The 22,082-nt window shown below is 57.0% G+C and overlaps 2 protein-coding genes across 6 annotated transcripts in view; one reads left to right on the plus strand and one right to left on the minus strand.

Moving 5' to 3' along the window:
- The window catches only part of TRPC4AP (transient receptor potential cation channel subfamily C member 4 associated protein), a 69,932-nt gene extending 64,324 nt beyond the window's left edge, over positions 1–5,608 (plus strand). For both annotated transcript variants that reach the window (XM_040447251.1, XM_040447249.1), the window contains exons 14-19: positions 533–623; positions 1,674–1,814; positions 2,413–2,521; positions 3,130–3,242; positions 4,312–4,518; positions 4,698–5,608. In XM_040447251.1, coding sequence (XP_040303185.1) covers positions 533–623; positions 1,674–1,814; positions 2,413–2,521; positions 3,130–3,242; positions 4,312–4,518; positions 4,698–4,835 — 799 coding nt within the window. In that variant the 3' untranslated portion in view covers positions 4,836–5,608. The remainder of the gene's footprint in view (positions 1–532; positions 624–1,673; positions 1,815–2,412; positions 2,522–3,129; positions 3,243–4,311; positions 4,519–4,697) is intronic.
- MYH7B (myosin heavy chain 7B) overlaps positions 5,580–22,082 on the minus strand; it is a 42,434-nt gene continuing 25,931 nt past the window's right edge. For 3 of the 4 annotated variants that reach the window (XM_040447245.1, XM_040447246.1, XM_040447247.1), the window contains 32 exons: positions 21,453–21,551; positions 20,845–20,948; positions 20,553–20,691; positions 20,128–20,246; positions 19,887–20,036; positions 19,542–19,712; positions 18,143–18,322; positions 17,919–18,051; positions 17,756–17,832; positions 17,228–17,315; positions 16,910–17,027; positions 14,972–15,095; positions 14,728–14,864; positions 13,726–13,981; positions 12,549–12,791; positions 11,736–11,912; positions 11,488–11,633; positions 11,055–11,145; positions 10,580–10,969; positions 9,621–9,747; positions 9,415–9,533; positions 9,127–9,323; positions 8,632–8,981; positions 8,421–8,545; positions 8,203–8,318; positions 7,327–7,723; positions 7,127–7,252; positions 6,851–7,021; positions 6,655–6,759; positions 6,466–6,561; positions 5,865–6,002; positions 5,580–5,781 (listed from right to left, as the gene is read on the minus strand). In XM_040447245.1, coding sequence (XP_040303179.1) covers positions 5,770–5,781; positions 5,865–6,002; positions 6,466–6,561; positions 6,655–6,759; positions 6,851–7,021; positions 7,127–7,252; positions 7,327–7,723; positions 8,203–8,318; positions 8,421–8,545; positions 8,632–8,981; positions 9,127–9,323; positions 9,415–9,533; positions 9,621–9,747; positions 10,580–10,969; positions 11,055–11,145; positions 11,488–11,633; positions 11,736–11,912; positions 12,549–12,791; positions 13,726–13,981; positions 14,728–14,864; positions 14,972–15,095; positions 16,910–17,027; positions 17,228–17,315; positions 17,756–17,832; positions 17,919–18,051; positions 18,143–18,322; positions 19,542–19,712; positions 19,887–20,036; positions 20,128–20,246; positions 20,553–20,691; positions 20,845–20,948; positions 21,453–21,551 — 5,021 coding nt within the window. In that variant the 3' untranslated portion in view covers positions 5,580–5,769. The other variant, XM_040447248.1, reaches the window with a different exon arrangement.

Raw genomic sequence — 22,082 nt, forward strand, 5'->3', positions numbered from 1 at the left:
GGTTCGTGTCCACATGTGCCCCCTGTCAACTCAGTCTGCCTTGTCCAGTCTTCCCCTCATTGATCCCAGCTCTACCCCCCTCCCTCAGGGCCACTTCTTCTCTACGACAGCCCATCAGAAGTGAGCTCAGTGGCCCATCTGTACAGATCTGTCAGGTTTCCTCATGCACTCTCAGCACCACTTTCCATTGTCCTTCTATTCTTCTGAAGGGGCAAAGCTAGAGTGTATTTTCGTATGTGACTTACTGTAGCCAGCCCTCTAATCCTGGATCCATCTTCTCTGAGACACAGCTTCTTCCAGACAGAACCAAATAGATGACAGTTCCCCACTGAGCTGTCAGCTCCATGAGGATAAGGACTATTGATTGCTATGTCCCCAGTGCCTAGTATGAGGCCTGACGCCTAGTAGATGTTCAGTGAATGTCGAATAAAGCAAGACAGCAAACATCTCCCAGCCCCCTTGGTGAATGGAATATGGGCCAGAAGAGGGCAGCCTTAGCCACCTGGGCCAGGGGTCAACATTTGGGTCGCAGGTTTTGGCAAGCCCGGGCTGTGGAGAGTTTCCTCCGAGGGACCACCTCCTATGCAGACCAGATGTTCCTGCTGAAGCGAGGCCTTCTGGAGGTAATAGCCTGGAGGAGCCAGGGTGTTGGGTGTCCCATTCTCCCCCTAGCCCCATGCATTGCTCTCCTTCCTGAGACTTAGACAGCTGGTCAGGAGCAGACCAAATCTCTATTTTGAAATGCCAGTGCAGTTGTCCTGGGACTTCCCCTGAGTTTCCAAGTGTGGGTTCCTTAGGTGCTTAACAGATGATTGAGGGATCTGGGGGGTGGCCATGGAAGAGAGTCTGTAGTTACCCAGCAAGGCCTTTTGACCCTGAGGATATTTTGCTGTTGACCAAAAGTCAATTCCCCTTTATTGTAAAGTGGTCTGCAGAAAAAGCAAAATTTACAAAAGGCAGGGAACAAAGTGGCCAGAGATATCATTGGTTTAAAAAAAAAAAAAAAAAAAAGGATACAAACAAGAAACTGACCCATGAATTGTTGTAAAATCCATAAGGAATTGATCTAAATCAGCATAACTTCAGGAAAATGAAAATGAAAAATGGGAACAGTTTAACTGTTGTAGAAAACTCTATTGTAAGAGTTAAACTGGCTTTTGTTCCTGATGAAAATTCATCGATTTTGGTATAAACTTTATTCATAAATATAAAGACAAACCATGGGGTCAAAATGTGTCCTGTGCCCTTAAATCCTGTGCTTCATTTACTTGAATGGGTCAGTGCTCAGGCAGTGGCCATTGTTACTTCTGGAGAAGTAACATTGTTACTTCTCCCCTCGCCTGCCGGCTGGAGAGCCCTGGGCAAGCAAGAGGTCATGACTGCACACTCAACCCACCCCCAGCCTCCTGGTGAGGTGTGTCATGCCTGGCCCTGCCCTTGGAGTGCCCAGCATCCTCAGATGAGAATCTAGACAGGGAAACGAGTTCCATCAACTGACGTGGATGCTTAACTTAAAGCAAATGTCACGTGGTCTGAGCTACGTGCCAGGCCCTCGTGGGAGGCAGACAGTGGGCAGCTTGGTTGAGCACAGCCTGGGGGCGGCAGCCACATCTGCTTCTTGGCCCCAGGGCTCAGCCACCTTCCTGCCTTCATCCTGTCCTCTCCCACCCCAGCACATCCTGTACTGCATCGTGGACAGCGAGTGCAAGTCGAGGGATGTGCTCCAGAGTTACTTTGACCTTCTGGGGGAGTTGATGAAGTTCAATGTTGATGCATTCAAGAGATTTAATAAATATATCAACACTGATGCAAAGGTAAGACTAACCCAGGCTCCATGGGGTTTGCTGCATCATTCAGAAGTTATCTTGGAGCCCCGGTCCTTCCCAGTCTTTGGGTGCTGGTTTGAAATTGGAGAATACTGGGGAGTCAGTGGGCCGGCTTCAGCAAATGGCCATTCACCTCTGCACTGTGCTGGTTCTGTGCTGGACCCTGGGTATACGGGGGTGACCGTCTCAGCTACTTGTGGGCAGGGGTGAGGGTGGGAGCAGGTGGGCTGTGAAAATGGCTCTGATGCAGGTGGTGGGTGACACGATTAGCCCCAGAAGGGCAGGATCGGGCCCGGTATGTGAGCCTCATGGTGTGTGTTTGATAGAAACCCAGTGCAAACTAGTTGAAGTGAACATGAGGGCAGTCCAGCGCCCATCATCGGTGTAGAAAACACTGGGCTTGCTGTCAGCCCTGGCTCGAGCTCCTGTTGGGGGGCTGGCCACCCGGCTTGTCTGGGCCTCAGTCTTATGAAACACAGCTGGGCCTGGGTAGATGGGAGCCCTGTGCGGCCAGTGCCCACCCTGGACCATGGCCACCTTCAGTGGGAGCCTACCACCACCCGCCTGAGCTGGGCCTCTGCTGCAGTTTCAGGTGTTCCTGAAGCAGATCAACAGCTCTCTGGTGGACTCCAACATGCTGGTGCGCTGCGTCACGCTGTCGCTGGACCGGTTCGAAAATCAGGTGGACATGAAAGGTAAGGAAAAACCACAGTGCCAGGGTGAATCACCCCAGTGTGGCCACAGTGGTGTCAGACACCCAGCATCTAGCAAGGAGACAAAACGGCCAGAAGTAGCTGCACCAAATGCCCACATGGCTGGGGTCCAGGTTATGGCTCTCTGGGAGATTTTCTTGGCGCTTTGACTTTTCTCTATCGTCCGTGCTTCCTTTAGTGAACATGTAGATTTTAATAAAAGTAAAGAAACTATTGTGCAAATGGAATGCAGAAAACTGAACACCCTTCCTCTCTTGCCTGGAATCGCCTGGGAATAGAGGGACCGAGACGGTGAAGCCTGAGGGAGGGAGGCCTCAGAGAGGAGGACCCCGCAAGGGACTGAGGGAAAGGTGGTGGTGAACTCCTGGGGGGTGTAATGAGAATGCAGGCTCAGCCTGGGTGGCAGCACAGCTGGACATTTGTTCCTGCTGCATCCGGCCTTTCCTGTGTTGCTTTCATGGTGGGGGCTCCCATCTCCAAAGTCAGGACCCCAGTGAGGCCTGGCTACAAGCCTGAGGGGCAGGTCCCTGGGCCTGAGCCACAGACCAACTTCCGAGCCTGCTGTCATACTTCTGCCCCTCTGTCCCCAGTTGCTGAGGTCCTGTCCGAGTGCCGCCTGCTTGCCTACATATCCCAGGTGCCCACACAGATGTCCTTCCTCTTCCGCCTCATCAACATCATCCACGTGCAGACACTGACCCAGGTGAGAGGTCCTGCAGACATGCAGGAGGGGAAGGGAGATTGGAAATAGTTTCCCTCATCCCAGAGCCCAGGGGTTGATCTGTCCCATCTTTGCCCTAGACATGTGTCTTGATCCATCTGTTGGTTCCTAGGAAACCCCGCCAGCTATTCTGAGGACTTTTTCCAATCAGGGACCGGTGTGCCATTTTACAGATGGGGCCTGAGGAGGGAAGAGGTCTCTGAAGTCACAGATGGGTCAGGATTGGCATGGAGTTCTTGACTCCCTGTTCAGTGCTCTCCGAGCTCCTCCTGCTGTGCAGGCTTTGGGATTGGACTTGATGTGACTTCCCACTCTCTAAGTAACTGCAGCTGCCCCTTCCCTAAGCTGCACACTCCTCTTTTCTAAAATGGGGTTAATGGCGCCTGAGTGGCGCAGTCGGTTAAGCGTCCGACTTCAGCCAGGTCACGATCTCGCGGTCCATGAGTTCGAGCCCCGCATCGGGCTCTGGGCTGATGGCTCAGAGCCTGGAGCCTGTTTCCGATTCTGTGTCTCCCTCTCTCTCTGCCCCTCCCCCATTCATGCTCTGTCTCTCTCTGTCCCAAAAATAAATTTAAAAAGTTGAAAAAAATTAAAAAAAAAATAAAATGGGGTTAATGCTCAACCCCTCAGAGGTGGTTCTTTGTTCCTTCAGTTAGCACACATTTACCGAGGCAGGGCACTGGGCTGGGGCTGCACAGTGAACCAGCCCGAGACCCTCCCAGCTCGGTGCTGAGCAGAAGTTAGAAAGTGAGGTAGCTGCACCTAATGCGGGCACCCTGCCCCGCCCTGGGGATGGAAGCTCCGGGAACCAGAGCTCCCAGGAAGAAGTGATGCCTGAACTGATTCTGGAGGAGGAGTGGACTCTAGACCACTGACGATGACCCCCCCCCACCCCCGCCCGCCATGCCCTATCCTCTCAGGGTTGTGCAGGGGCAGCTCAGTGCATGGCATGAGACAACACCCTCCTCCCTGCTCAGTGGCACCCCAGATCCACCAGGGGCCACTGGGGCTACCTGCATGCACCTAACGTGGCACGCCTGGCGCCTCGCAGGAGAACGTCAGCTGCCTCAATACCAGCCTGGTGATCCTGATGCTGGCCCGGCGGAAAGAGCGGCTGCCCCTGTACCTGCGGCTGCTGCAGCGAATGGAACACAGCAAGAAGTACCCCGGCTTCCTACTCAACAACTTCCACAACCTGCTGCGCTTCTGGCAGCAGCATTACCTGCACAAGGACAAGGACAGCACCTGCCTGGAGAATGTGAGTGCCCCGACCCCACCCCAACCTCCCAGTGGGCAGGCCATGGGCTGTCTTGGGGGTGTGGTCTCTGCCTGGGCTGTGTGGTAGCTCTCTGTTGCCTTGCCAGCCCTCCCCACGGGGTGCGTGGTTCGGCCTGGGTCCTCCAGACGTCCTAGCCTAGCCCCTCTCTCTTTGCCCAGAGCTCCTGCATCAGCTTCTCATACTGGAAAGAGACCGTGTCCATCCTGTTGAACCCAGACCGCCAGTCACCCTCTGCCCTCGTCAGCTACATTGAGGAGCCCTACATGGACATAGACAGGGACTTCACCGAGGAGTGACCTTGGGCCAGGCCTCGGGAGGCTGCTGGGCCAGGGCCAGTGTGGGTGAGCGTGGGTACGTGTGCCACACACCCTGCCTGGTCACTCCCCTCCCCTGCCTCCCCGATAACTCTGCCCCAGGTCTTCAGGTACAAGCTTGTGGGGAGGGAGCATCTAGAAGCCCTTGGGTCTGAGGGCCCCAGGTCACTGGGGAACCTCAGTTCCCTCAAGACCCCCATGATAAGGACAGGGATACTATGCCCACCCTTCCTTCAGAACCCTGGGGCCCTAGCCCACCCAGAGAGAGGTAAAGGAACTTTAAAAAATAGCTCTGTCTGAGCTCTTGCCCTGTCTCTTGGCTGTCAGTCCCGGGGTGGGGAGGGAGATACGGGCACCCTCCTCCAATCTGTGAGCCAAGCTTGCTCTGGCCTTTGGACCCAGGCAAAGGCTTCTGAGCCCCCGCGGGCAGGGGTGGGGGCTACCAGAGGACGCTGCCTTCCCCCACCCTTGCCTATCTATCCCTCCCTCCCTTGTTTTCCTTTAGCGACTCTGGTTCTGTTTGCTCACTGGCCGCTGTGTTCATCCCAGGGGGTTACCCTAGAAGTGGGGACCCTTTTCTTCCATCCCTTGGGGCACGGGGTGGCTGTGCCCTGCCCCAAGGCAGCGTCTCCTGCCTGAGCCCACACACACAGGAGCCTGGCTAGGAGCACACTCTTGGCCCCTCCTTGTGTTGCCAATTTATTAACAACAAATAAACCAATTAAATGGAGACTATTAAAGAACTTTATTTTAAATGACTGTTGTGGACCTGACTTTTGTCCAGGGACTGTGTGTTCCTTTGCTCTCCTGAACCTCAAAAAAGGAGAAGGCAAGTAGCTGGAGCTGCAGACATGGCATTTATTCAGGGTGCAGCAGGAGACGGCACACAGCAGGCATCGTCTTCAGAGCTCAGGCGTCACTCCTTGTGCTAAGGGGACAGGAGTAGCTGAGTGAGCTTCACCCTCCCTCCCCCATGCAGAGGGCAAGGGGTGCCCCACGGCAGTCTCTCACCTTGGGTCCCAGGGCATCTCGGGTCCGTGCCCGCAGCTTGTTAGCCTGGGTTTCTGCCATGTCTGCCCGTTCCTCCGCATCATCCAACTCATGCTGGGCCTTGCGGTACTTGGCCAGGTTAGTACTGGCCTGCTGTTCCTGGGGACACAAAGGGCCTTCCTGGTCACCCTTTGTAACTGAGATAGGTAGTCTGGTCCCATCCCATTCCCCAGAGGGGCCTGGCTTCCGGTCAACTGCTCCTCTACCTTCTCCATCACCAGTGCCCCTGGCAGGAAGAGGGGGGGGGGGGGAGGTAAGGCAGTCCTTCCAGAGGCATGCAGAAGGGAAAGCACTTGGGGTCCCTTCAGGGACAGCTGGGTCCTGTCTCTAGCTAAAGCTGGTAGGAAATGATCGCTCTTCCCACTGGAACAGTGGGGTCACTGAGCTAGATCACTGCCCTTTCAGGGCAGCTTGCCTGTACACAAAGCCAACATGGGCAATCCAGGGCCGAGAGAGGGAGTAGACTGCTCACTGTCATCATCTCCGGCTGAGGAGCCTGGAACTGGCGCTGAAGTTGTTCCCAACTTCCAAGTCCCAGCTGCCCAGACCCCAGTGCACTCACCGCCTCCTCACACTGGCGTTTGTAGCTCTTGACCTTGCTCTGCAGCTTGTCCACCAGGTCCTGCATGCGAGCCAGGTTCTTCCTGTCCTCCTCAGCCTGGTCAGGCAAAGGCGATTTAGATCTTGCCCAGACTGGGCCAGTTTCGGCCACCCCACCACCACCTGCCTCGTGGCGGACCTAGTCACACACCTGGTACACGAGCTCCTTGACCCGGCGCTCGTGCTTCCGCACCCCTTTGAGGGCCTCAGCGTGCTTCTTCTGCTCCGCGTCGAGCTCAGCCTCCAGCTCCCGCACCTGCGAGTAGCCAGGGATGGGCCTGCTGCCCAGAGCCCATCCTCAGGCTGCCCCCTCGTCCCCTGCCCCGGCCTGGGAGGGCCACACGCACCTTGGCCTCCAGCTTCTGCACCTGCTTCTTCCCGCCGCGGAGGGCAGCTTGCTCAGCCTCCTCAAGCCGGGCCTGCAGCTCCCGCACTGTCTGCTCCAGCGTCTTCTTCATCCGTTCCAGGTGTGCACTCGTGTCCTGCTCCTTCTTCAGCTCCTCGGCCATCATGGCCGCCTGTTAGTGGATAGGGTGGGGTGGGGTGGGGGGGAGCCTGGTCAGGAGGGGAAAGTCCCTTCGGTCTCAGCTCCAGGCGCCCCCACGGCCACAGCCCAGCCTCACATCGGTGATGGCCTTTTTGGCCTTCTCTTCGGCTTCCCGCCTCTCCTGGGCAGCCTCCTCCACCTCGCCACTCAGCTGGGTCAGGTCCACCTCTAGCTTCTTCTTCTGGTTCAGGAGGCCCGTGTTCTGTGGGGACGTGGAGTCTCAGAGCTGGCCGGCAGGCCCACGCCGCCAGCATCCCCGCGCCCTCCCGGCCCCACCTGCGAGTGCAGGAGGTTAAGGCGCTCAGTAGCCTCCAGCAGCTCCTGTTCCGCCAGGCGTCGGCTGCGTTCACCCTGCTCCAGCGCGGCCCGCAGCTCTTCCAGCTCTGCGGCCAGCAGCGCGGCCCGCCGCTCCAGGGCCTGGGCCTGCTCCCGGAGCTCGGCCACCAGCCGCTGTTCCTCGTCCCGCCCAGCCTGCTCCTCCTTGAGCTGGGCCTGCAGGAGCCGTGTGGCTGCCTGCGCCTCCATGGCCTGGCGGGTGGCGTGGCCCAGCTGCAGCTCCAGGTCGTTGAGGTCACCTTCCATCTTCTTCTTGAGCCGCAGTGCCTCGTTGCGGGCCCGAGTCTCCGCATCTAGGGAGGCCTGCAGGGACTCCACTGCCCGCTGGTGGTTGCGCCTGTGGGGAGGAGGGAGGAGAGTGGGGGTTGTGGCCTAGGAGAAAGGGGTGGGCACAGGCACTAGACCTGCTCTTATGCCAAGGAATGCTGTAGACGTGAATCCATTGTGGGAATAAGCAACTTGTCCTTCCCTGATCTCTAGCCCCTTGGGGCTGCCTGTCACCCTCAGAACAAGTTCACGGACAAGAGTGAGGCTCCACAGCAGACAGACATGGCTGAACCCTGGCTCTTGCCTGCACTGTATAACCCTGAACACGTCCTTTAGCCTCCAAAGTTGGCCTCTAGACTGGGGCCAATAGTCCTGACCTTGAGAGAGGCCCAGGGGAGGGGCAAACGAGGTGCCTGTGCACACAGAGGGGCCCAGCCCACACTGCCTGCCTGATTTTCTCCTGCCCTCAGTGGGGACAGGAGGGGTGTTAGCCTCAAGAGGAGTGGATCCTGGGATGGCAGAGGACAGGGTTGGCTCTGGCCGCCCTACCTCAAGTTAGTGCACTCTTCATCCTTCTCGGCCACTTTCCGGTCCACCTCAGCCTTGACCTGGGAGAGTTCCAGCTGGATCCTCAGAGTCTTGGTCTCCTCCAGCTCCAGGGCTCCCTGGAGCATGGGCATGGGGGCCGTGAGCGTGCATTGCAGGAGAGGGGAGGCCAGGGAAGCAGCAGGTCAGTGCCCGCCCTGCCCCTGTGGCCAGTCCCTGACCTCAGCCTCCTCCAGTGCGGCCTGAAGCTCACTCTTCTCCCCTTCCAGAGCCTTTTTGGCTTTCTCCAGCTCCTGGATGCTCTTCCCGCTGAGGCTGACCTGGTCTGTGAGGTCACTGATTTCCTCTGCAGAATGAACAGGGCACCTCATTCACCCCTGATCCCAGGTGGCCAGAGCAGGGCACCCTCAGTGACCCCACAGCAGATCATACCCTGCAGGTTCTTATTCTCCCGCTTGAGCGTCTCCAGAGCCTCGAGCGCCTCCTCGTGGCTGTGGCGCAGCCGGAAGAGCTCAGTGCCCAGGCCACGGGCCTCCCTCTGGGCAGCCTCCAGCTCACGCTGTGTCTCCTCCTCCTGCCGCCTCCGTTCCTCCAGCGCCCGCTCCAAGTGCCGCTGCTTCTTGTCCAGTGCTGCAGCCGCCGAGGTGGCCCGCTCCAGCTCCAGGGTCACGTCCTCTGACTCTGTCTGCAGTCGTAGCTTGGCCTTCTCCAGTGATGAGCACTTGGCATGAGCAGCCTCCACTCCCTCCTCTGCCTCCTGCAGCCGCAAGGCCAGCTTCTTTCTAGGCCAAGGGAGCAGATAGTATGGACCGCATAGTCAAGGGAATCTGGCAGTAAGGTCCCCGTATTCTTCCCCTCACCCCCTGAAAGCTCAGAGGCTCAGGCATCACCCCTACATGGTGATGGCCAGGCTGCTAAGGCGCTCACTTGGCCTCCTCCAGCTCCTCCGTCCTCTGGATGGCATCTGCCTCATACTTGCTCCGCCACTGGGCCACCTCAGCATTGGCTTTGGACAGCAGCCGCTGTAGCTCAGCCTGGGCCTCCGCCTCCTCCTCGTGTTGCTCCCGCAAGAGGTCACAATCATGCCGCAAAGCCTGCACAGCATGGGCCAGCGCACTCTTGGCCTGCAAGGACCTCAGTGACCTCAGTATTGGGCCGGGCTGGTGGCCCCAGGGCCCACCCTGCCCACTCTGTGGGAGCAGGTGGCCGGCCTACCTTGCTCTCCTCTTCCAGCTGCCTCCGCAGTTCTTCCAGGCTCTGGGTGGCCGAGGCCTTCCCCCGGCTTAGCTGGCTAATCAGAGACTCCTTCTCCTCTAGCAGGCGGCTCAGCTCCCCTGCGGGGCCGAGGGTGAGTGGCAGGTCAGGCAGGTGAGGGGCAGCGCCAAGGCCCCAGGGTGGCCCAGCCAAGCCCCCGGCCTCACCACTCTCAGTCTGCAGCCGCCCACGCTGATTGCTCGCATCTGCTAGCTGCCGCTGCAGCTCTTCCACCTTGATCTTGGCCTCACTCAGCTGATCCTCATAGGTCCGGCACAGCTTCTCGGCACTGGCCTGGGATCCAGGGTCAGGAGTCAGAACAAGTTTGTGAATCACAAGGCAGTGTCTGGAGCTGCCAATCAGGGCCAGGACCCCTGGACTGGGAACTAGAAGGCTAGACATGGGTCCGGGAATCAAAGGGAAAGCAGAGCCCCAAGTTCAGGGTCAGAGATTCTACTGCTGGACCTTGGCTTTAAAAGATGGGTGTCTGGGGGAACCTGGGTGGCTCAGTCGGTTAAGCGTCCGACTTCGGCTCAGGTCATGATCTTGCGGTCTGAGAATTCAAGCCCTGCATCGGGCTCTGTGCTGACAGCTCAGAGCCTGGAGCCTGTTTCAGATTCTGTGTCTCCCTCTCTCTCTGGCCCTCCCCCGTTCATGCTCTGTCTCTGTCTCAAAAATAAACGTTAAGAAAAAAAATTTTTTTTTTTTAAAGATGGGTGTCAGCAGTGAGAGGGCCAGGATGAGGTTAGGATACTAGAGTCTGAAGCCAGTTGCAGACAGTGCTCATAAGTCAGCTGTCAGGATTAGGTGGTACAAAGGTCAGGGGTCAAGGCTGGGTGCTGGGATTCGAGACAGGACCAGTCAGGACAGAGGTCAAGGACTGAGAGGTTAGAATTAGATGCTGGGTCAAAAATGACCTGGAGTCAGGGCCCAGAGTTACGAATCAGGGTTTGAGGTCAGGACCAGTGTGGGGTTGGGGATGGATGACTGATAAATAGGTCAGGGGTCAGGATCAGGTACAGGGTCAGGGGTAGGGTCAGTGCTGGAGTCAGGATCAGTTTAGAGTCTAGATGGGTACAGGATCAGAGCTCAGTCAGAATGCTAGACTCAGGAAGGAGGCAGACACCTTGCCACGGGCCAGAGTCTCAACATTGGCGCCCAGATCATCCACCTCCATGCGGAGCTCGCTTTTTTCCTTTTCTAGCTTCTGCCGCACCCGCTGCAGACTGTCCACTTGCTCGCCCAGTTCGGCCGCGCTCTCAGCCTGCTTGCGTCGCAGGGCAGCCACCGTGGCCTCGTGCCGCAGTGCCGCCTCCTCCAGCTCCCGCCGCAACCGGCCCAGCTCGGCCTCGCGCTTGCGGCAGCCCTCACGCTGCCCTGCGGACGCCCCGCCAGCCTCCTCCAGCCGCTCACTCAGCTCCTCCAGCTCCCGGGCTGCCTCGGCTCGCTGCTTCTCCACGCGGGCCCGGGCTGCCCGCTCCGCTTCCAGCTCCTCTTCCAGCTCCTCCGCCCGAGCCTGGGGACAGGCAGACGGCAGCAGTCACCTCTGCGTGCCTCTGGCCCTGGCCCTTCCTGCACTCTCCACCCCGTGCCCCACACACCTGCAGTTCCTTGATCTTCTTCTGTAGCTGTGCCCCAAGGAGCTGCTCATCCTCCACCCGCAGGGTCAGCTGACTCAACTCAGAGTCCTTCCTGGAGGTGGAGGAGGCCGTGAGCCAGCGCAAGTCCTCACTTCCATCAACCTGCCTGGAGTCCCTTGGTCCTCCAGTCTCCTTCCTCCCCACCTGAGGCACCAAGCCCTCAGCGACCTCATCCCTGTGTTCCCTCTCAAACCACCCCCCACCAGAGCCTGGCTGGGACCATTGGCAGCAAGGAAGGCAGGACACGACCACCTGCACCTGAGTGACTCCCATCTCAACCCTACACATTCAACGCCTGCAGTGAAGCAGAACTGACTGGAGGGTCCAGAGGGAGAACCGGGGTATAGGCTCAGGAGGCCGCCTGCCGGTCTGCCACGACCCAGCCCATGCCTACTTCTTGAGCTTCTCCTCCAACTCCTGCTTGTCCTGGGCAGCATCCGTCACCGACTCCTGCGTCAGCTTCAGGTCACCCTCGAGCTTGCGTTTTGCGCGCTCCGTGTCCATGCGCAGCTTCTTCTCTTGCTCCAGGGAGCACTCCAGCTATGGCACAGGAGGGGTAGGCATGATCAGCCCCCAGGCGTGAGCCACCGGCCCCGCTGTCCCAGCGCCACCACACAGGCCCCTGCTGTGACCAGGACTCACATCTTCCACTTGCTGCTCCAGCCGGAGCTTGGCCTTGGCCAGTGCACTCACGCGGTCCTCCTCCGCCTGTAGGTCACCCAGGGCCTGCTGGTGGGCCTCCTGCAATGCCTTCTTTTCCTTGGTCAGCCGGGCCACCGACTCGTCCAGTGCCGCCATCTCCTCTGTCAGGTTCTTCACCTGTGCCAGGGCCAGGGTCACCGTGAGGATGCCCCTCCCACACTCTGGTGCAAGGAGCCACCATGCCAGGTCACAGCAACCGCCCCTTCCAACTAGGGGGGGACTTGGGCAAGTCGTTTCACTCTGAGCCTCAATTAGTAGTAGATGCCAGCTACTTTCGGTATAATGGGTGTTCCAGACAGTCCTGGTTTCCCCTGTGAGCACCTGAGTGAGCCCCTCTTTCCCTCCTATATAATGAGTCAGTATTCCCGGCCCTGTGAACCACGTGGGGTTGTGCTAGGGGGTCAGGGGCAGAAGGGATCCAGAGGCACCCAGGGGATGCAGAGCCGGGAAAGGGGCTTCCTGCCCTCACGGGCCTTACCAGCCAGGATGGATGACAAAATACTGGCATTTGCTGAGCACCTGCTGTGCGCTAAGCCCTGTGCTGAGTGCAAGCAAAAGGTGGTCACACACTGAATCCTCAACCTAATGAGGGAAGTGCTGCTATTAACCCCACCTGACAGGAGGAAATGGGAGCCCACAGAGAGGGGCCACCCAGCAGGGGCGTCACAGAGCCCGCAGGGAGAGCAGCAACTGCCTGGCCCCACGGCCAGCCCCTGGCTCGGAGCCTTTCCCCCCACCCGGCCCAGACCATACCTTGTTCTCCGTGGCTTGCTTCTCCTTCTCGGCCTTGGCCAGTGTCAGCTCCAGGTCGTCGATGTCCTTCTTGAGCTCTGTGCACTCATCCTCCAGCTTGCGCCGGCGGGCGGCCAGGTCAGCATTCACCTCCTCCTCATCTTCCAGACGCTCACTCAGCTCCTTCACCTTTGCCTCGAGCTGTACCTTGGACTTGATCAGCAAGTGGCAGCGCTCCTCAGCATCTGCCAAGTTTTCCTGCTCCTGGAGAGGGACATGGAGAATGGGACAGAGCCACGGCCAGGCAAACCAGCCGAGGGACACGAGGCCAGGCCCCGGAAAAAAAGTGCCATGCAAACGTGTGACACCCACGCTCAGCTGGGGACCAAGGAATGCCTATGACATGCTCTTGGCCCCAAAGGGGCTCAGGTGTGCTGGGCTGGGGGCTCAGGGAAAGGGATGGGCAGGGGTAGAAGCAGCACCATCAAGAGGGGAACGTCAGACAGGCTGGGGCAACCCAGAGTGAGAAGCCCAAACAAGGGCTCTCAGAGAGCTCTGGGCTATGGCCTTCCAAGGGGACAGGCAGCTGTGCCATGATTGGCTTGGGTATTCTCTCCCACCTCACCATCTCCTCACCCCTGCTTGCCCACTAGCAGGTGAGTTCTGTGACCACAGGCCTGACTTCCCACCAACGTGTCCCCAGAGCGACCGTGGGGCCTGGCACACAGGTGATACTCATAGTGTTTGCTGAAGGAAGGAATGAGTCAGTGGACTTGGGAAGTTTCCAGACCCTTGATCCCTGCCCTCTGGCCATTACTGTTATGTGCCACCTGGGTTTCCATGGCCCTTAACCAGAGAAAGGAGCATGGGTCTGTGTCAGGGACAGGAATGAAGGAGGGCCAAGGAGATGGGGCTCCACTGCAGCTTTAGCAGGAGGCTAAGGTAGCATGGGGCGGGAGCATCAGGACACGGGGACAGACTGACTCTGATGGGGGACGTGAGCCCACAGTCTCTCATCTCATGGCATGTTTGGGAGTCAGAAGAAAGATCCAGATCCTGAGCACCCATATGGCGCACCACGTCCACCCTGACCAGGGGTCTGGCTGTGTTTCCTCAAAGTGGCCTGGGGTTTTCTGGAGTGCCAGGGGCATAGGTCACCAATGGAAACCCTCCATCTCCCTTCCCCTCCCCTACTCACTGCCTGGAGCTGCAGGGCCAGGTCATTCTTCTCCTGGGTGACACTGACGTGTGTCTCCTCCAGCTCCTGGCGCTTGGCCTCCGCAGTAGCCAGTGCCCCTCGCAGCCCCCGAAGCTCCGCCCGAAGGGCTGCCAGCTCTTCCTCGGCCTGCGCTGAGCGCAGCAATGGCTTCATCTTGAAAAAGAGCTTCATCCATGACCAATTCTTGACGGCATTGAAGGCACGGATATTCCACTGGATGGTGAACAGGGCATCCCTGGGGAGGGGAAGACACGGGTGGCCAGGAGGCTCAGTGCTGCCCCTCCACGGTAACAGCCCCGATGTTCCTGGGCACCTGCCCTGGGCTGGGCTCTGCACACGGTGAACGCTTCAGCATGTGATCTCAAGTGGATCTAATGCCTCTGCTTTATTGTGAGGTGGAGAGAGAAGCCCAAGATCAAATGGGTCTGCCTCCAGGGTAAGGGCTCAGAAGCCCTAAATGTCCTGGTGGCCCTTGCAGTGTCCTGAAGAAACCAGGAATGTACCCTGATATACTCGGAGCTCTGGGGTCACATGCCTGGGCCCACACCCCAGCTTCCCCACCACTAGCCATCTGACTGGTTCTCAGACTCAGAGGGCTGCTCTGCAGATGAAGTATAATCACAGTGCCCGCCTCCTGAGGACTGTTTGGCACTTTAAGCAAGATCATGCAAATAAAGCCTCTTGCCTGGGGCCTGGCACTTAAGAGTCTCGGGAAACACTGGTTGTCATTATTACCACTCTGAGTGGCCTGGAGTGAAGAGAAAGGTGATCTTACCCTGATTTTTGAGGTGAGGAAATGGAAACTTGCAGTTGAGGGGGACAAGACAGGACCTGCTCCTTCAGAGACACCTAACCAGCCACAGGGATAGTCTGACCCACATGAGAGACAATATCGCAGGGTTGGAGAGCCTGGTGGTCCCGGCAGCCAGGATACCGTGGTCACACCCCTACCCCTGTCTGCTGCTCCCTCCCCACACACACCTGCCTCCAAGCAGGCGCTGATACTCAAGGCGCATGAGGCGGCCCCGGCTCCGTGCCTGTAGCAGCGTCAGAACCTTGGCCAGACGCTGGTCACGAAGCTCTTCCAGGATGCCTAGAAGCCCAGCCTTGAAGAACACCTGGGGTGGGGGAGGATGCACCAGGTGTAACCCCCAGCCACCTGCATGTGTCCTGTCCAGTGTGACTGCCCACCCCCGGGTCAGCCCTAAGTCCGATGTGCCCCAACCTTGGTGTGGCCAAACTGGTACTGGGTGTGGTCAATGTCCAATGAGCCCAGGAGCTTTTCCGTGGCCTTCCTGCTGTCCACGAAGGTGTCATCTGGGATAGCACTGGGGTTCAGGATGCGGTACCTGGGAGAGCAGGGGAGGGCTGCTGAGGAGGGGGCTGGGCAGGGGAGCAAGGGAATATTCGAAGGCCTCCCAGATGCCACAGCAGAGGCTCCAATGGGGCAGCATGGTGACACTGGGGATTGAGCACAGTCTGCTTACAAACCTTGGGTTGCATTTAAATGCATTCATTAATTAAGTTCTTTAAGAGATTGTAGTATTGGGTGCCTGGGTGGCTCAGTCGGTTGAGCATCTGACTCTCGATTTTGGCTCAGGTCATGAACTCATGGTTCCTGGGTTCGAGCACCAGGTCAGGCCCTCCACTGATAGTGCGGAGCCTGCTTGGGATCCTCTCTCTCTTTCTCTCTCTGCCCCTCCCCTGCTTGCACTCTCTCTCAATAAATAAACTTAAAAAAGGGAGAGATTGTAGTATTTACAACAGGCACGCAACACTTTTATAATTTTTTAACTTATAATTTTTTGAAATTCATCTTATTTTTTTAGAAGGCAAAAAATATAAAGAAGGTGATATGGTATGGTGTATCAAAGCCGAAAGAACATTTGAGAGAGAGAATTCTAAACAAGAGCAAGGGTACCCAGCACATCCACTTCTGTGGGTCCAGGTGGCTGCGGCCATAGCATTAAGGGCAGAGAAACGTGAAAGACCCCTCACCAGGGGCTGATAAACAAAGCACGGTTCACTAGACTCTGGGATACTATAGCCAGAACAAAAGGAATGATGCTGCATGTCGTTAATACATCTGTCCAAACTCACAGGACGTACACTGCCATGAGCAAACCCTAACGTAAACTATGGACTTTGGGTGATTCTCCTGTCCCCAGCCACTATAACAAATGTCCCACTCTGGTGAGGGATGCTGATCATGGAGGAGGTTGGGCGGGGGGGGGGGGGGGAGCAAAGGCATATGGGAAATCTCTTTGTACCTTCCCCTCCATTTTGCTGTGAACCTAAAACTGCTCTTTAAAGAAGTCTTAATTAAAAGAAAAAAAGGGGGGATGGTGCAGACTTATGTCTTCTGATAAGAAGAATCTCTCTTACATGAAAAAACAAACTCACAAAACAAGGGTGGGCGGGAAGGAAGGAGGCAGAGCGAGCGAGCATGCACATGCATGGAAGCACGCCAACTATATTTGTGCCAACATGCGTACGTCAGTGTGCATGACTACAGGTACTTCAGGGGAGGGGGGCTATGGACATGTGTAGCTGATAAAATCAAACATATAAAGGGAAGGGGGAAGGAGCTAACAGCACTGACTGGCGTTACGCAAAGTCTAGTCTATGAGGCCCCTCACTCAACTCCCAAATCCATATCCAGCTCCTGCCTGCCCCACTTCGACTTCTCTTCTCGAACCTCTGCTGAAGACATTTCAAACCTAACTTGGTCAAAGTGGAACTCAATCCACTATCCCTCCCCACTCCATAATATGGAAAAGCCCCATCTTGGTATCTCAGCACATCTACTCCCCAGTTGCTCAGGCCCCAAACCTGGGATCACCCTTGTCTTTTTCTTATTCCCTATCCAATCCATTAACATGGCCTACTGGCTACACCTCAAATACCCGAAGCCTGATGGCTACTCCCCTAGCCCACCCCTGTCTCAGTTACCACCATCTCCCATCGGGGTGCCAGCCCAGTCTCCATGTTCAGTGTTTGGAATCTCAGTCCTTGGAACCTTGATCCCTTTGGCTCTAAGTGTGTGCCTTTCCCATTCCCTCAGGCTGCTGCCTACACCCGGGGGAGGGCAAGGGGGAAGGTGGCTGTATAGGAGCAGGAAAGGGGTTGGTGGGAAGCCAGGGCTGGGCAGGCAGACACCCACCGCTGCCGGAAGTCAGCATAGAGCAGCCTGTTGGGGAATCCTTGGCGACAGATCCGGATCCCCTCCAGAACCCCATTGCAGCGAAGCTGGTGTAACACTAAGAAGGCATCCATGACCCCTGGTTGTGGTGGAGGTTAAAGGGAAAGCTTTGAAGTCAATGGACACACCTTCATGCCCCAGAGAAAGACCAACAGCCCACATAGGGGCTTTCTTTGAGACCACGCAGGCCCTGAGGAGAGGGAAGACCCAGCTTCTAAGTCTGCCTTGTCCCCTCCCTCCAATGTCCTCACCCCACCAACCCAGCCCTGGGGTGACTACCTGGGGTCTTGTTCTCGTTGGGGACAATGCAACGGACAAAGTGGGGCTGTGTGGCCCGTAGGTTGGTCATCAGCTTGTTGAGGTTCTCCTGGGGGTGAGGAGAGGGGAGAAAGCACAAGAGGGGCAAGAAGCAGAATTGGAAACCATAGTGGATCAGCCTGCTGAGGACTGGTGAGCCAGGCGTCTAAGCATGCCTCTGCACATCTGTCCTTCCACTGTTCCTTGGGACCCTCTTCCCTCTTCTGTTTGACTGGGGCCCTGTCAGTCACCTAAGTCTTCACTCCCCCATCCAATCACCATGCCTCCCACAGGCCCCGTGGCTCCCACCCTATCCCCCCCAAACCCTGCCCAGGCAGCGTGCGGACGGGAAGCAGCACAGACTTGCTGTGATGTTCACAAGAGAGGAGTTAAACATCACTGCAAGTCTTAACAGCCGCCCGCCCAGGGTGCAGGGGACAGAGCAGAGACCAGGGACGGGGCTGGAGACTGGCAGGTGAGGGCCTGCATGGGGCCCCGACTGGGCCTCACCTTGTGCAGCTGGGACACCGTCTGGAAAGATGCTGCCTTCTTACGCTTCTCTTTCACCCCAGACTTGGGGGGCTCGGCTAGGAGAGACATGGGACCAGTCACTCCGGGGGAAGTCACTCTGTGAGCGCCCTATAGAATGGTGACCTTGTCCCTCTGTACTCACTGGAGCAGGACCCTAAATAGTTCTCATAGAGGGTGGCTAAGAGCTTGTTCTGCGACTTTTGGAAGATAGGGACCACCGTCTCATTCAGCGGATCTTTGTTTTTCTCCAGCCAGCCCACAATGCTGTAAGGCACCTGGCAGAGACCAGACAGGTGCTGAGCAAGGTTGGGGAACCAGGAGAAGGGAAGAAGGGGGTCAAGAGTTGGGATTCCAACAGGCACCTACCACGCCCGCATAGTGGACCACCTCAAAGTGGGCCTGGTATTTGCGCTTCTTGTCAGGCCGTGGCTGCTGGAAATTGGGTGACTTTCCTGCATGGTTATCATAGAGCTTGGCCCGGAAGCTGGCGTCTGAGGCCTTGGGGAACATGCACTCCTCCTCCAGGATGGACAGGATGCCCAGTGGCTGGGGACAGGGAACAAGTTTGAAGGGCCATCATCAAGCCAGCCCATCCTGGCTGGGCCAGATCCCATATCCCGGAACCCCTCCTTCTGGAAGCCTTCCCAGACCCCCAACTTCAGCCATTGCTGGGAGGGACAGAAACCAGATGGGTACCCAGGAGTCCTGTCTTCCAAAATAGAAGTTTGTTTCTTGGCTTTGAACTCCCTTCGCATGATTTGCAGCTCTGGGTCGTCCTCTTTGCTCACAGGTGCACAAACTCAAACTGGAATCTCTGTACCCACCCACCTCCTGATGTCTGTGGTCTGTCTGTCTGTCTGTCTGTCTCTCTCTCTCTCACACACACACACACACACACACACACACACACACACACAATAAGAGGGGGAAAAAAGGCAGTTGAGTTCAAATTTTGGCTTCCTCACTTACTAGCAGGGAGGCCCTTAGACCTCAATTTCCTAACCTACTAAGTGTTGAAATGAATACTTTCAGTGCTGATCTTACAGCAAAAACTGTTGACCACCCAACTATGCAAAAGCAGGACACAGAAATGCATAAAAATAGCCTGCTGCATGAACTCTTGTGGCTTCTTCAGCAACGTTCAATGTTCAAAATACATTTTCAGAGAAAAAGATGGGATATGAGTCTGAGTCTATAAAAGAAAATGCACGTCCAGGATAAAGGATTTGGAGGCAACTTAACCAAAGTGCCAAGACACAGGCTGTAGTAGGGTTAGGGGGCAAATATATTTTTTTTTTCCCTTTACTCCTGAGTTTTCAGATTTTCTTTGATTTTTCTTTCTTGAAGTCTTTGTACAACAGGGAAATAGATACAATCAATCAAATAAATTAGCAGACATACTCTCCCCTGCCTACCCCCAGGCAGGTCCGGTGAGATTGTGGCTGCAGTAGGCCCTCGTGAACTGCAAAATTGTGTGTGCCCATGACAGGCTGTTGGCCACAGTGCTGGGTGCACACTCACATACCCACCAACACACATTCACACAACCTCCAACAAACCTGTTCACACCCATGCACGCGCTGCCACTCACACACACGAACAGAGACACAGAGCCACACTCATACGCAAGCTCACATCCATGCACCACTGCACACATACATGAGTGCTTGCACACACTCGCTCACAAGCCGGCACACGCTCATTCTTGCTCACTCGCCACACCCTCATCCCCTTCCCCTTGCAGTGGCCTTGCCCTAGGCCCCACCTTCTCAATGAGGTCAATGCAGGGTTGCAGGTCCAGGCCGAAGTCGATGAAGACCCAGTCGATGCCCTCCCGTTTGTACTCCTCCTGCTCCAGCACAAACATGTGCTGGTTGAAGAACTGCTGGAGCTTCTCATTGGTGAAGTTGATGCACAGCTGCTCAAAGCTGTTGAACTATAGAGGGAGGTGCCAGGCTCATCAGATACACATGGGGAGACCCATGGAGGAACGGGGATGTGCGCGACTTCACCGCCACCTCCAGGCAGAGTCCCAGGGCTCTGGCCCCCACCCACCCATGGTCCTCTGCCTTGGAGAGAACAGAGCCCAGGGGTGTGGGCCCGCTCTCACCTCAAAGATCTCAAAACCAGCGATGTCCAGGACCCCAATGAAGAACTGACGGGGCAGCTTGGTGTCCAGGGTCTGGTTGATCCGTGACACCAGCCACCGGAACAGCCGGTCATAGGTGGCCTTGGCCAGAGCCCCCACGGCAAACACCACCTGGAGGTGTGGAGAGGCTGGGCTGGGACCTGGCAAGGAGGGTACCCTGCTCCACTGTCTCCAGGTGAGCCCTGGCCTGCAAACAGCTCACCTGCTCCACACTCTGGCCCTTGGTCACGTACTCGTTCCCCACACGCACTCGGGGGTGCAGAAGGCCTTTAAGGAGGTCCCCACTGCTGACCCCCATCAGGTAGGCAGCCTTGTCAGCACCTGGCAGGGCACACAGCAGGGGGGTGGTGAAGGAGGAGGAGGGCAAGAATATGGGCACCTGGGGGTGCTACTGGCCTCTGCCTGGAGTTAGAAGAGGGAGGCAGGGAGAGGTTGAGTTCAGGGCAGGCAAACTGTACGGCTCAGAAGGGTGAGGGTCCGGGATTGAGAAATCAGGGGTTACAATCAAGGCCAGGTAAGACTTAAGTCAAAGGCTGTGGACAAGGGTTAAGGTTAACGGTCATGGACAGGACACTAGAATCAGGGTCAAGATGATGACCAGGTCAGGCCAGGGTCAGGCCCCCTCACTTTCAGTGCCGTCAGCCTCAGCCTGTTCCTCCCGCTGCTTCTGCTTGAACTTCATGTTGCCGAAGTGCAGGAGGGCCCCCACGATCTTATAGCAGGCACACTTCTCATCCACGCTGAAGCCCAGGATGTCCATGGCATGCTGTGGCAGGGGACAGAAGGATCAGAGAAGTCTGGGCTTCTCTAGGGGCCAGCTGAGCTAAGGGCACTGGAATTGCTCCCTGACCTCCCCCCAGCCTCACACATCCGCACACTGCAGGCGCCCCGACCTGCCTCTCTCCCACCAGAGACCTACATCAGTGGCCATGAGCTCCTCGCCGTCATTCATGTTGTCCACAGTGATGACACCCTGGCTGCAGAAGTGGTAGTCATAGGGGTTCATCGACAGAAGCAGCATATCTGGGAGACATGCGGAGAAGCACGGTGGGTTTGGCTGCATTCACCCAGTGCTTCTCCTTCCCTCCCATCCCAGCATGGAAGGTTCTGGGGGCCACCCAGGCAGGGGACTCTAGGGCCCTCCCAGGACTTCTGTGTAGCTGAGTTTCTCACCCCCTCCCCCAGGCCTGTGGCTTTTCTTTCTTTATGGTTCTCTGAGGAATGAGCCCAGTCACTATGCAGGGTGCTAGGGCACAGGGAAAACCACACTGTGTCCTTGAGGGGCTTGTAAGAGTGCATAGCTGGGCCTAGACAGAGCCACTGCTTCCCCTTTGGTGCTGGATGGGGCCTCTCCAGTCTCAGGACAGAATGAGGGACAACCTTGCCAGGGCCATGACACTAGGGGCCTATTCTCCAGTACAAGGAGAGAGCTCAGCAGTAACTAGGAGTCCCAGCTAAGGAGTGGAGGGGCAGTCCCACCCAACCCCGTGGGCTCTGACTCCCCCTTCATCCACCCCTGGCCCTCACCCTGCAGCTCTGGCTTCTTCCCCGAGAGGATCTGGTAGTAGACATGGTAACCACGCTCACCAGGCAGCTGGAAGATCACTCGCGACTTCTCCAGGAGATCTGGGGAAAAGAGGGGCACTAGCCTACCTTCTCCCTGTACCTCCCCAGAGTGGGTCACCCCAATAGAGCTGAGGGGGTGGGGGAAGTTGTCTCAGGGGTGTGTAGAGAGGCACTGTATCCACACACATGCCAACACGTACTGAAAAGTGTCTATCACGCAGGTGTCACAGGGTGGGGATGTGTGTGTGTGTCTGCAGGTCTGCGTGTCTATGGGCAGGGGTCTTCATATGTCCTTCTTTCATCTATGCTTTCATCCCTTCATCCACGGACCACACTGCTTCCCTCCAGAGCAGAGCTAGCATGTCAGTGTGTGCGTGAAGCGGAGTTTCCATGTGTTTGCAAAGGAATGAGTCAAGGAGTGAATTACAACATTCTCTGGTCATCACATGTCTGTGCTTATCCATCGGGATCTGGTGATGCATCCCAAGGTGGGGAATGGTCAGTGTAGGGGCCTCTCTGTGCATGCAGCCTGGGCCCTGGTGTCTGTGCAGTGGGGCTGGGCCAGGTGGGATGGGCAAAAAGTGGGAGGGC

The sequence above is a fragment of the Herpailurus yagouaroundi genome, unplaced genomic scaffold (genome assembly GCF_014898765.1).
Source record: "Herpailurus yagouaroundi ecotype Mexico unplaced genomic scaffold, PumYag 196, whole genome shotgun sequence".
NCBI lineage: Eukaryota > Metazoa > Chordata > Mammalia > Carnivora > Felidae > Herpailurus > Herpailurus yagouaroundi.